Source organism: Rhinolophus sinicus, linkage group LG18, assembly GCF_036562045.2.
Source record: "Rhinolophus sinicus isolate RSC01 linkage group LG18, ASM3656204v1, whole genome shotgun sequence".
Classification (NCBI taxonomy): domain Eukaryota; kingdom Metazoa; phylum Chordata; class Mammalia; order Chiroptera; family Rhinolophidae; genus Rhinolophus; species Rhinolophus sinicus.
The window spans coordinates 7,478,430-7,492,894 of record NC_133767.1 but is presented as its reverse complement, the minus strand read 5'-3'; the positions used below and the strand labels follow the sequence as shown (position 1 = coordinate 7,492,894).

Genomic DNA, 14,465 nt, shown 5'->3' with positions numbered 1-14,465 from the left:
GTCTTTCAAGTGGACAGAAGACATACTTATGTGACAGTTTGATTTCCTCTCCCAGTGTCCCCTGGGTGAAAAACATGAATGCAGTAGATTCTCTAGGCATCAAACCTTAAGAGAATGTATATATTAAAATGGCCAGTCAAAACTGTTTGATGTATTAATAGTATACTGTTATAACACCAAAAAATAATAATGAAGCAGTCTAATGCCCAACAGGAGAAGGATGGCTGACATACTGGGGAAGAGATGCTGTGCCCCACCCCCACCCCCATCTGCTGCTCACTTGGCAAATAGCGACTGAGTCACTACTGTGCACCAGACATCGAAAAAGAATCTAAACTGAGGACATATGGTCCCTACCCTCAAAATCTCAGTCTTGGGAAGAAGACATTTAAAAAAATAATTTCATAGAGCGTGGTGCTGATAACACCAAGGTTAACTGTTTGATCCCCACACGGGCCACTGTGACCTGCACCCTCCTTAAAAAAATAAAATAATAATAATAATTTCATAACTACATACATAAATACAAACTGTGTTAAGTGCCATGAGAGAAAACAACGGAGTACCCAATTGAGATTGGGGGAGATTGTGGAAGTGACATTTGAGGGGATGCTGAGGAATGGGTTTGACAGGTGGGGAGCAGGGCCCCAAGGGACGGGGAGGTAGAGGGCACATTTCAGGCAGAAGGACCAGCACATGTAGAGGCTCGAGTGTGAGGACAAAGGGGTAAGAGTGGCTACCTGTTAAGTGTCCACTGGTCTAGTCCAGGGTGCAGGGAAAGGGCTTGGCCCAGAGTGATGGTAACAAAGAGATGGAGACAAGTGAGCAGATGAGTGTATCCCACATAGAACTGACACAAAGAAAGAACATGGAGCAACATGAAAAAATGGGCAGGATACAATGTTTAATTTAAAAAGCAGGGCCTCAAATAATAAATGATTTGACTACAGTAAAAAATATATATATGGATTTGAGAACAGTGAAACTGGCAGTAGGCTTATACTGTAATGTGATGTGACTTTCATACTTGCAAAAATACTTATTATAGGAAGTGTATTCCTAAATTATGGTGTATCCAACCGACAATAACCTTTAATAACTCTGATGAAAACTTTTAACCATGCACACACAAAATAGATTGATATAATAAATCTTAAAGTGCAAAATATATAATTGCAGACACATATGACACCAAGCTACATTTTTTTCAAAACCTCAACATTTAAGAGACTAAATTTGAAAGACCACAAGTATTTTCTGTTTGCCAAGAGAAAATAAAACAATGTAATTATTTGATACAAAAAGAGAAATGGAATCAAGAAAATGAAAATATGTAACCATAAAGAAGATATCAATATACATACAGTTTTGTTAAAATACTAATGTCTTAATATGACTGATGTTTACCTTTCTTTAATGAATGTAACGCTGAAGTGAAGAAGGTCAAATAACCAGGAGGCTGGGGAGAGCCACTGAACTCAAAGTACCCGAGTACTCCAGGCTGCAGGAATAAGAGCAGAATTAGGTGCCTGAGGTATCACTGGTCACTGTGTAACGGGGCTATTTTAAAACAAGAACGACATGCCATTATAATATGACAAATGCAATTCGCTGCATTTCATTTTTTCAGAAAAAGCCTAACCACACACAAAAAATTACACGTTAGGGTTGACCTTCCCCTCCATTTAGACCACAGAGCAAGGGATGCATTGGCAGCAGCTTTTACAGGGGCAGCTGGGAGCTGAAACTCCCTTCCCTCTCCCTAAGTAGGCCTTTCCACCCTCTGTTGACACTCCTAGGTCCCTGGTTCGAAGCCTCACCACCAAGTACCAGTACTCACTTCTCTTTAGCACCTCCAGGCAAGCTGTGTCAATAATTTCTTTGTAATTTTTCTTAGGTTTCTCCCTCAATCGCTTCCGCACTCTCTCCAAACACACCTTCTCACTTATTGAATCTGAGTGGCTCCACGTGTGTTCAGGGTCAGCCTTCGAGGGCCTCTTTCCTCCCCCACACCCAGAACCCAACACTCCACAACGGCAACCCTGCTCTCGTCAGGTCAGGCTGCACAGGGCTCCCCTCTTACCCTCTTGGTCCTCCACCCCCACAAACTTATTTCCACCTGCTCATTCCATTTTTCGAAGCTTAGCACAGAATGCCCCTCCATTTTGCCAAACCAATGAATTTTCCCCTTCCAGTTACACTGTGCCTTCCTGTTCAGAATAATTTCCTCCATCTTTGAAGGCCCTGTGGCACTCATTCTGTCCAGGTTTGTTCTATAATGATTGTATCCGCCTTAATAGCCAACTGACATCCCTGAAGAAAGAGAGCTGGTCTTGGATTCCAAAGACCTAAGATCAAGTCTAATCCTGAATGATCTTGGGAGTCAGAAGACCTAAACTCAAGTCCAGTAGCTGAATGATCTTGGGTGATTCAGGCTTCAAGGAGAAGCCTCAGTTTCCTTATCTGGCAAATGGGACAATTCATCATTGGGTTACTGAGAAGAATGGGCTTGATGAACTATAGAGCACGAGGCAAATGTAAAGAATCCTTTCTGGCCTTAAAGCACATAACACCATGCTCTTAATAAGCAATTGTGGAGCTGATCTGATCATTGGGACAAAATCAGATCCAAAAGGTAGAAATTTAATCTATGGGTAAAGTTTAAAGTCAATATGCTGTACATATGAAAAAGGAAATTTCTGATCTGTAGTGGAACATACTATCTTTCAAATCTAAATCACTAGCTTGTTCTCGTAAGATTCAATTTTAAATAAATCACTTGGTTTTTATTCTGGTAGAAACTGACATAGTCAGAATGTTAAATCTTAACATCTAAAAAAATCCAGCAAATAACAAACTTCTCAAAGAACTGAGGAAATCAGAAAGCAAAGTTATTGAAAACAAGATTTTCTTTTGCTAAAACTTCTCCAAAATGTTTTACAAAATTTTGAACAAGCCAATCCAGAATCGGCTGGAAGTCGCATTTCATAGTGTTTGGGTTCTTACGGTTTCAAACGAGGCTGCCATGGCGTAACAAGCCTTTCTACCAAGAACAAGGAAGAGAGAAGCTTCAGACACTCCAGTCACTTAGCGAGTGCTGGACGTGAGATTACAAAATGGAAACAAATGGAAAGAAAACACTCATTTAAGCTTCTTTATATTCTGACCACTCTCCCAAACCCAAACCAAATGGAATAAATTCATCTAAGTACTCATAAATGTTTCATGGCTAAAAATTAAATGAGGTGAATTTCAGCTCTCTTCTCACGTATTAGTCTCTGGTGGCTTCCCAGAAGTGGACATGTGGCCCATAAACACATACATCTCTCTGTGCATGTATGCAGCTGCATGTGTTTAGGTATACATACGCACACATGTACACACACTAAAGGAAGTACCAAACTTTGAATTCTGCGTCTTGAAGGGAAACTCCCATTAAATCTTTAAAAATAAACAAAGGTTGGCCCGTTTACAGGGGTCCTCTGTGGATATCTCTACAGTGTAGGGGTTGATTCTTGTTGACCGTGTCACTGCTCTTTTCCAAGAGGCTACACAGCTTTGATGAAGGAGGCTCTATTTTCAGAAGAACTGGTGCTGAATTTTTCAAGTAGTCTGACCAAAGAAATTTCACTAACAATACAAAGCAAATAAACTCATAAGCAAAATTATTTTTACTTTTCATTGCCAAAGAATCGAAGACCATAAGATTCAACAACTATGAGATGATTAAATTTAGGCTGTGTACCAGCTATTATAAAACACAAAAAACAAGCAAAGTATATTTTAAGTGCTACTTTTCAAATATTCACAATACTGTGACTTTCTGTATTGAAATTTGAAAACTGGCATGTTTGAGAATGAAACTTAAAATTTGTATTTCAAAATAAAAAGAGGAAATAAAGTGAAATGATAGTTATCTGTTTATTTCCATCACAAATTATCATTTAAAAGTTACTAAACTGACTCTGGTTATGTTTAGGTAAAATAAATTTCACAACCATTTCCCCAAAGTTTCAGTGTCTTCCCAAGAGAAGCTGTATTTGAGAAATGATTACATATTTCAGAGTTTCCTCCACAGTTTTTTCTGAAATCTGGAAAAAGGGGGCTTTGGGGAACACAACACATATTCATATACTGCAGACCTTTCTAGATCTAGGCCCCTTGTTTGCTCAGCTGCAAATAACCCCAGGGGCTGGTTCAAAGCACAACTCGAATCCCGCCTAACATATTGCTGATGCTCTCTTTCAGATGAGCCAGCCAAGCACATAAGCCAGCCTGACAGTGGGTTACAGGCGGGTGCAAGCTCTGCTGGTAATACATAGCTTGTCCCTCCTCATTCTGCTGTCGCTAACCATGCGTAAAGATTGTCCAACCCCGGGTTCCAAACGCAGTGTTTCCATTAGTCCACTCCCAGGTCCTTAAACAGCCTGAGCAGCTACCAAGTGAGCTGTCACAGGAACTCAACTGCGGACATGAACTTTGGGAGGACACCACTTAACCCCCTGTACCTTGTTTATTTATCTTCCTGTTTGTCATCTATCTCCATGTTATAACTCCATGAAACAGAGGCTGTGTCTTGTTCATTACTACATTTCTAGCTCAGAGAGTGCCTGGCACAGAGCAGGCACAAAAGAAACATTTATTAATGGATGAAGGGGGATAAAAGATAAATAAGACAAAGCTCCTTTATCAAGTTTACAATTTGGCAAAGAACCTAACGTAATGAGTTCCAGATTATAACTTGACCCAGTCTGTGTATTTCTAATTCCATCCCACAATGTACAGTACATTCAGTACCTGCTATAAGGAGGAAGTTGAAAGTAGGCTATTTATAGGAGGCCAGCAAATCCTTATCAGCATAAAATGTTTATTTCCCAAGTGAATACCATTTGCAGTGTGGCATGAATTTCAGCAGATGGTATACACACCCTGTAGTGGTTGTGAGAATAGTTATTTCAGTGTGTTATTACTCAATGGTAATTGAAATATTTCTGCACTAATGTTAACTCACATCTAGAAATTTTAAAACTATTCATAGTACTGTAAAACCATGAATTGACAGAAATAGTATTTATTTATTTACTCAACATTCAGAGTAGTCTTCTACTAACAAATAACAGGATAAGTGCAGTTGCCAGGCATTCTATTAGGTTTTTCTCCAAAAGGCTCAGGTTTTATGTCGCCTGGCAATTTATCGAAACCCTGCTTCCCTCTTCAAAAGATTCCCAAGCCTTTTCCCATCCCAAATAAATTTAAAGCAATTTGGTTTACCAAAACTGCTGAGAATATATGAATGGATGTATGCTGAATCACTGCTCTTAAACAGGTAAGCTATAGAAATTCATGAAAAGATTTAGCAGGTATTTAGAAGATATACAAGAGTTCTAAAGAATACTGTTAGCATTTGATGGGTACCAATCAGATAATTCTGTCACGTGCTTTAAAAAATAAAAAAGAAAGCATTATTGATGGAGAGGCGACCAATACCTAGGCCACATGATGCCTACAGACATCCCAAAATTAGAAGAGCTATAAAACCAGTGACTTTGAAAATGACATTACCATCATTCAATCCTGTTCTCTTTCCAATCAATTTCATGTCCACCACAAGAAAAATGACACTGAGATGTGTTTGTCTATGTTGTCCACAAGTAATAAATGATATTTTCCTGTCTGTATCTTAAATAGGCAGGAAGAACCCCAGGAAGAGGGATTCCACAACTGGAGTGTAAAGGAAGAAAGTAAAATTTCTTAGCATGGAATAACTTCAAGCTCTTGATTGCCCTCTGTAGTATGTACGCACGGCCAAGTTCACTTCAGTTTTTAGCTACATTCATCATTTATATGTGGTAGCTATGATTTTAGTGCACATCTGGGAAGAAAATTCTAGACCCTACCCTGCCTCAATATTGTGATTATCATACAGCAAAAAACAACGCCATGCTAACAAACCTCAGAAGCGCCACAAAAACGTTAAATGATTATTTTGGCCTAATTTTGGTATACCAGAATTTAACATACTGCATATTGAAATCCGTATTTATAAAAAACATATAAATGAGGAGGTAAGGCTCTTGATCAAAACAAGTTTCTTTCTCAGTAAGATTTCTTTAAAGCAGCAAGATTCTTAACACACTTAGGATGTATGCTTTTTTGGGGGGTGGGTATGGATGAACGATTGGAATAAAAAGCTGAGTATCGAGGACAGCTCTATTGATGACAATGTAACTCACTCCTGGCTCTAGTTCCCTACAGATAACAACCCAGAATTTTCTAGTCAAGGCACTGCTTAATTTTCATCTTTTCTCTCCTGCCGTGGTTGTAAGCAGATCCACTTGCAACAGCGTGTGGCATTCCGCGTGCTACGTGGAAAAGAGATGTGTTTGTACTCACACCTGTGAAGCATCATTTTGAGGCCTTATTTGGGGAAATAATAATTTAGAGCAGAGGTTCTCAACTGGGGCGATTTGGACCTCCGTAAGGGACATTTGGCAATGCCTGGATATTTTTGGTTGTCGCAACTAAAGGAGAGGACGTGCTACCGATCGTTATCTAGTAGGTGGAGATCAAGATATTGCTAAATATCCTGCAAAGCACAGGACAGTCCCCCAACCCCCAAAGAATTATCTAACTCCAAATGTTAATAATGCTGAGGGTGAGAAATCTTCATTTCGAGGAATGCCCAAAAGTACACTGTGCTCTAGAGGGGAGCCTCCTTTAACTTTCCTATTTATTCAGCTGTCAAAACCATGACAGTGGTTTCATTTCTGGATCTGGCATGCTGTCTTTACGTTCTCTTATAGAGTGTGTGTATGAACTGATATCACTTCTTTCTAGCCCATATTTGGTATGTTTCACAAGAGAAATAATTTCACAAGTGTCATCCTGGGCTTGACCCTCGAGTTCTGTCACAATTAATCAAATATTGTCTCTTGCGAACCAGAAGATTTCATCTCAGTGAGAAGAAGCCCAAGGAAAGACGATATTCCATGATAAAAGCTACCTACAGCTTTTGGGAGGAAGCCCCTTTAACGGCTGACGGGAGCTGTACAGGGGTCCCATCCTGGCAGCACTCTGGGTTCCATTCAAAGGGAGCCTAATCGCTGCTGTGTGTCACTCTGATTAAGTGGGCTGGGTGCCAACAACAACCTTAAGTAATGTCACTGGCACATGAGTGAGTCTGATGCGAACTGAATGCTACGCAGGTCGCATAATCTCTAAAAGCACTGCTAAAAGCAGGCTCGGAGCATAGAGGCTACAGAAAGGTAAGGACTCCTCCTTGCTGCTCAGTCATAAAGGTGCACTTGTCTCTCTCCTGCAGATACAACTAAGAGAACATTGCAAACATCTTAGAGGCAAGAAATAAAAAAGGATTAGAAAGATCTCTGATATAGATGTACAAAGAAAGGCATTGTCTCAAAACTACTTTCCCAGCCTAAAACTGATGAACCTTCTTCTGTCTGCCTCTTGCCAAGCTCTCTAGACTTCACAAAAGACAAAACAGTCAGGGCAGATTATCTGAGTCAACACGCTTATTTTAGAGATGAGAAATCTGTGTAAAACTCAGAAATCAGAGTTGCTAATGGCAGGGCTAAACCCCAGGTCTCTAGAATCCTGGCTAAGTCCTCCTTATCACATGACCTCTGCTTAAGAACTGGCTCAGAACTCTCTGGATACAAATCTCTGCTAGAGCTGAAAATGATAACGAAGCAGCTCTCAGTGCCCTTATTAGACTCAACGATCAGAATTCCTTGCACACTTTTTCCGGAAGCACAAACACATGCTGTGTGGCATCTGGTGATGTTCCTCGTCTCCTTCCCCAATGTTCTCTTTACTTTTTAGAACAGATTGAAAATTTACAGAAAAACAGAGGGTAATAATCAAAACTGGGCAAGGTATCCTACAAAAGTCTCAACAGAGCACAGCTGAAGGAAGACCTCTCGGCCCTTGCAGGTCATTTTTCAATCACTTCAATTACAAAACAAACAAGAGGTGTGTTTTTTATATAAATAGGGACTTCTGGCAGGCATTATGCACATTTTAAGTTCTCTCAATAGTGATAAATATCCCGGACTTTTCTACTGTGTTTTCATTTCCTGGGACGACATCCTAGGCATTTTCATGTCTTATCTCGTTTTATCCCTGTTTTACAGAGGAGGAGGCTTAAAGCCACACAGCTAAGTGACAGAGCTGAGCTTGGACTCGGGTCTGTCCGATTCCGGATTCTTCACCATCTTGCTGTACCACCTCCAGTGACTGCCTGCCAGCTACTGCAAATCTATGTGAAAACCCACTTATCACACAATTACTGCTCCTAAGAGTTAAAAGAAATCTCAAGCATACCATTCCAGGCCTCTGACGCCTGGCAGGTGAGTGGCCCGCCTCAAGTAACAGACCTACTTAGCACTGCCAAAGTGACTAGGCCCAGGTGGCCTGTCTCCCACTGTAGCCCCTGGCCACCAGCCTGCCCAGGCAAAATGGAAGACAAGCCCAGGAAGGGCATGGAAACCCACCCTTATCCACGTAAGAGTAAGGAAGCACTGACTCATCAGAACTTTAAGCAAAAGAACTAGTTATTAACACCGCTGCTTAGGGAATCTGCTCACAGTTAACATACAAATAATATTTCTAACATGATTGAAAAAGCCATAAAAGATGTTCTAGTGAAAGAAATTCGTATCTAATCTACACAAACTACACAGTGCAAAAATTCAACCCAGTCTCAATTACTAAATTCTTAATTACTAAGATCTGGATTCATACTGTTTTTACTCTATCAGGTCCTCATGGTCTTGATTTTGTTGTCTCTCAGTATCAGTTTTACTTGTTAGTTCTCTGGTAGTCTAGTGGCTAGGATTCAGCACTTTTACTTGCACCCAAGTATGATTTTACACTTGCTCCAATAAATTTTTTTGTGGAACTATTTTTATAATTTCTTGAGATTTTAAGCTTTATACTTGCCTCTCAATAATAAACCATCTTGAATGTACATTGAAGATCCTATAAGAATAATTTATCAAGGGTTGAAGATCGCAACAAGAAAGCAGTCGAGAAGCCATGTTAGGAAACTTACTGTTAAGATCTTAAAATAGTTATGCACTTAATAAAAAGGAAGGAATGTAGTTCCAGTTTTATTTTCTTTGTAAAGGCTAAACTATACCTAACAAGAAAAACGAGATATCTCATCAGTAAGATACCATAAAGCGTCAAATAAAAGTTTTAGAAATTTGCAGCTGTATATAAATTGTAAGTTAATTCTTATGTATTCTAAGTTAATTGTGAGACAAACTGAAAGTCTTTTGAAAATTCCCAAATATAAAACTGATGAGGTTTTGCAAGTATTCTATTCTCTTAAAACTCGCTTGGCCAAACCATCCCTATAATCAAGTATCTCAGAAAGCATTTAACTGGGGCTTAGTCATACTGTGATCTTTTAATGGCTGCAAATCAGGAGGCATAAACAATGCTTCTAATATAAACAATCCAATATAACCCCGGGAAGCCTTGGTTATGGGAGGAGATATGAAAGACAGGTACCTCGTAGTTTGAGAGAAAATCTAGTAATTCTGATTGAGATGGGATGTACAGAAGTGGTTTCATCACCCGGCGGACAAACTTCTCAATGTAAACAGCACTCATGGGGCCTTTGTATTCGATTGGTCCAAAACTAGTACCAAAAAAATAAAAAATAAAAAATAAAAATAGTACAGTGTGCATTTAACCTGTAATGTATAACTAAAAGCATCAACACCATGAAAATGAAAATGTCCTGCTTTAGGATCCTGACTGGTTCATAGGTAACAGCCTTCTTTGTCTCAGGAGGTGACCAGAGGGCCAATTAAGAGGCATGTGATGTGAAGAGAGGTACAAGCAGCCATTACATGGAGTTGCTGAATTTCACCATATTCCCTACCCCTGCCACATACCATCCAATTGTATTTGAGAATGTTTGTATTGTGCAAGATTGAAGAAAGCCATGTGAGGATTTTTTTTTTAAAAAAGAATTAATTCCCAAAATAATGTTTCCTTAAAAAACAAAATAGAACAGCAACCTTAGAAATTGACCAAACGCAAAAGGCGTCCAGGATCTGAACTACACGATGCAATGTAGGGGGTAGACTTTCCTTTCTGTGTCACTCAAAAATAAGGAACAAGTTGAGCAGCTGGCCCTTGGCCTACTAAAAAGGAGTTATTAAACATTCCCATAGACACTTACACAAGGAGCATTAAGCGAACCTTAAGCCTATTTAAAGCCTTACTGCAACAAAAATAATTATGTGAAGGTCCCAAGTCAGGGATCTGGATAAATGATTGTCCTAATTTTCCACTCCAGATGTACTTGGGGATGCACAGGCCTTTGACTTAGTATTGCTGAGCAATACTACCAGCATGTCAGTTCTCCTCCTAAGCCACTCAGAACCCTCACACCACTTTCTTCAATCTTGCACAATACAGACACTGCTCAAATATAACTGGACGGTATGTGGCAGGGGTAGGGAATATGGTGAAATTCAGCAACTCCTTACCCATTCTTCTCTTCAAATAGAAATTGACAGTAAGCTTACCGTTAATAGCAACAACAGACAGAGCACAGTAAAGAATTAAATAGCTACTATGGTCACAATACTATATGGTTACAGAAATTCACACACACAATGTGGTAAGATAAACGCAATTCTTCAGTGTGCACTACAGAATATGATGCCAAAGGAATATTAGCATGAAGAGAGTAAAAACAGCATTCTACGGGCATAGCTGGGAGACAGAGTTAATAATTCTATAATTCAAGGCTTACTACAACTAATTTGTTAACAAATTAACAAATTCAAGTTTTAAAATTACCACCATCACCAACCCCATCAACCACCAATAATTTTTAATTTAAAGAAAGAAAGATAATTTATTCAGCAAAAAGGAGCCAGCGATTCTGGAAACCTCATCTACTCAAACAAACAGGCTGTGCTGTGTCCTGACATGAAATTACAAGGATCCCAGTGACATGTAATGAGAAGATCCCAGAATGCAGGATGGGGAACATGTTTTCCAACACACTACAGCCATCGCCGTGGGACAAGCTGACCTGGGGCTGCTGAGCTTCGTACAGAGCCTTTTGAGAAACGACTCCCTGCTTCTGAGCCTTTTAGAAACTGATCGATTCTATAACTTGTATCAATATAAATCAAAAATGGAAATCTCCTTTCACAAAACAGAAAAGCCTGTTCATTTCTTTAAGTAGCTACAGGTAGGTAAGTCATTATACAAACAATAGCAACAACATACAATAGCAGCGGTCTGCCCAGGGATGAGACTCAAGGGCCATGTCATATGCAAGCACATTAACCAAAAGAATCTCAAAGCTACAAAATGCTCACAAGTGAGTTTAGGTGAAGACACACATTCATTCGTAGAGGGCTGGAGATTCTTAAATGGAATATGACAATGCTGCCTGTCAGATATTTCTGTGACTTAGCACTTCTGTTTTGGGTACACTCGGGATGGCACATGTTGAAATGAGTATGAATAGGTCTGAACTGACTTAAACAGGTAAACCTTTAACAGGTAAAGGTGAGGGGCAAGCATTTCAAAGTGAGAACCAACCTCAAATTCATCTGTAAAATGAGAGTGGACGACACCTTTCTAAAGTTCCTTTCATGTCCTTTCAATCTTTCCATAAAACTAAGGCAACGAACAGTGTAAGACAATTTTTCACACCCGCATATCCCAAAATGACATTCTGTACTTGACTCAAAGGAACTGTTCTGATTTTAATGTCACATCAAGTTAATTTCACCTCTGGGCAGCTGACTTGGTGACACCAAGTTGTAAGTCCTACACACCCCACTAAGCATCTAGTCCTTATTTCCTATTTCCAAATATTTCCTATTTCCAAAAAACAAGAAATGCAGGGACCTTCATGGAGCAAGCTCATCATCCCGTCACATAGCATAGAGTTTTAGAACCTTCAAGTATAACACTTTACACTTACCTTAAAAAAAAAAAAAAAAAAAAAGAAAAAAAAGAGGCAACCGTGAGAAAGTTACTCTGAGAAAGTATTCACATATCTAGAAGAAAATTTGAGGGTGGAGATGGCATAGGAAAGTGTGTTTGCCCAAATACTATTTAATAGATCCTGAGGAACAACACTGCCACACATTTTGTTAGAGACATGAAGTGTGATGGAACATAACAGATAATACACAAATGACAGTTTGTGGATGTTTGTTATAAATCCCCATTGATTAAGGCCCAGGAAGCTTAAAGGGAGGAAAAAGTAAAGCCTAAAAAGCAAAGCTCTTACTAACACATCTTTTTTTAAAAAAAGTCTTATTGATTTTATTGATATTTTCAGAGAACCAGCTTTTGGTTTTGTTGATTTTTTTTCTATTGATTTCCTGTTTTCAATTTCACTGGCGTCTGCTCCAATTTTTTTCTTTTTTTTTTTTTGCCAGCCACTCACGCTGACCTCCAAGCTGCTCATGGCAGCCCAGCTTTGAGCCCAGCTATGAGTCTAACTTCAGGAAGAGCTGTTGTTCACAATCTTAGCTGTAGAGGGCGCAGCTCACTGGCCCACGTGGGAATCGAACCTCAGACCTTGGCGTTAGGAGCATGGCGCTCCAAAGACCTGAGCCCCCGCCAGCCCCTAACACATCTTCTTTACCCATTTTACCTTCATTAACAAACTTCAGGCCAATTACATTGAATAAAGTCCAGAATCCCATCTCATGTCTCCAAAATCCTTCAGGTCAAATGTTAGACATTACTTAACACCCATAGCAGGGTCTGGGCGGTACTCCAAAATCAAACACCAATATTTCTGAATAAAGTGGCACCTAAGTGGGATAAAGACTATAGGAAACCTCTTGTTACTTCAGGCCAGATGAATGTACTTGGAGACAAAATATATGAAAGTCTTTTAGATTTTCAGAGCTCTTCGGATTTCAGAATTATGAATACAGGATTATGGACTTGTAGTAATTTTCTTCCCAATTGAAAAGACGGGAAGATACCCTCTTGATTATGCTATCCTGCCAGATAACAGAATAGGGACTTCTGTGTATTTTTATACCATAAAATACTTTCATAATATCTAAGATGTACAGCCACACAGTGGAGTAACTGATATTATTAAAAACAATGCTATTGGGGAATATAATCAATAATGTTATAAAGATTTTGTAGGGTATCCGATGGACACTTGTCTTATTAGGGAGACCACTTCATGGATAGTGTAGATGCCTGACCACTACAGTGTATACCTGAAGCTGAATAATAAATGTCAATTATAGGTTAATATATAGTCACAGGATGTGGAGCACAGCATATGGAATAGAGTTAGTGGAATTGTAACAGCTACATACAATGTCAGAGGGGTAGTAGATGGGGGCAGAGGGGTTATCACTTTGTGAGGGGTGTAAATGTCTAACTATTATACTGTTTTGTACATATGAAACTAATAAAAATAAACGATGCTGTACATATGTCATGAGAGGAAAAGATGTTCACAAAAGTAAGAAAAAGCAGTTTAGGAAAGAGTATTACTACATGATATCATGTTTTTACTTTTAATAAAGGGGGGTAGATATGTATAATCACAGGAGCATAAAAATCAAAGCACAGGGATTATGTATGGCTGATAAAATTATCCAGATCCTTTTTTTATTTTTGCTTGTGTTTTCTCAATTTTCTACAGTGAATATCTAATACTTTTAAACAGAAAAAAAAAATCACTTTGAAATTGATAAACTTAGTTGGAATTAGAAACATTATTTAAAAGTTCTTACCTTCGATGATACAGATATATTACAGGAAAATAAAAGAAATGCTTCTGTTTTCTGCATTTCCCCTGGTTCCACCAGCAGTTAATTGCCACAAACAACACCTGCAGAGCCAAACAAGGTTTCAAATGACTATGAATAACAACTGAAAAACTACCAAGATTCAAGATAAAATTATAAATATGGAACTATTCCTCTCTGAAACAGAAAGTATAAAAAAAATTGTTTCAAGAGGTCAAAGAAGGTCATCATTGACTACTACAATGAAAGACTCTTATCTATAGTGCCTAGCTAGGATTCTAAATATTTTGGAGTCTGGCCCAAGAGGAAAATAATTTGCTTTGAATGCTAAAGTGAATGAGCACCAGAGAGTTTTTTCTAAGCATGGTTACACTAAAATTTAGTAGAAGGCTATGTCTTTTGACAGTCAAACTCAGCACTTGAGAATGAAAAAATGGTACCTACATATAAAACATCATAAATTTCGAAGGACTGTTTTTAATAACTAGATTAAAAAGGAATAAAGAAAATAGATGATTAAAACTATTCTCTACAATGTAGAATTGAATAGCAAAAACATGGATTAAGTACATTTATAGGTGGACACCAAAGTATTTATGGAGAAGTGTCCCCATGTCTGCAATTTACTTTAAAATGTACCAAAAATAAGATGGATTAATGGACTGGAGC

The 14,465-nt window shown here is 38.8% G+C and overlaps 1 protein-coding gene across 2 annotated transcripts in view; it reads right to left on the bottom strand.

Annotated features, from left to right (window-relative positions):
• TXNDC11 (thioredoxin domain containing 11) overlaps nucleotides 1-14,465 on the bottom strand; it is a 62,113-nt gene that overhangs the window by 38,782 nt on the left and 8,866 nt on the right. Inside the window, exons 3-5 of one of the 2 annotated variants that reach the window (XM_019715146.2) lie at nucleotides 13,782-13,879; nucleotides 9,538-9,667; nucleotides 1,408-1,501 (exon numbers count right to left, since the gene is read on the bottom strand). In XM_019715146.2, coding sequence (XP_019570705.2) covers nucleotides 1,408-1,501; nucleotides 9,538-9,667; nucleotides 13,782-13,879 — 322 coding nt within the window. The remainder of the gene's footprint in view (nucleotides 1-1,407; nucleotides 1,502-9,537; nucleotides 9,668-13,781; nucleotides 13,880-14,465) is intronic. The other variant, XM_074322861.1, reaches the window with a different exon arrangement.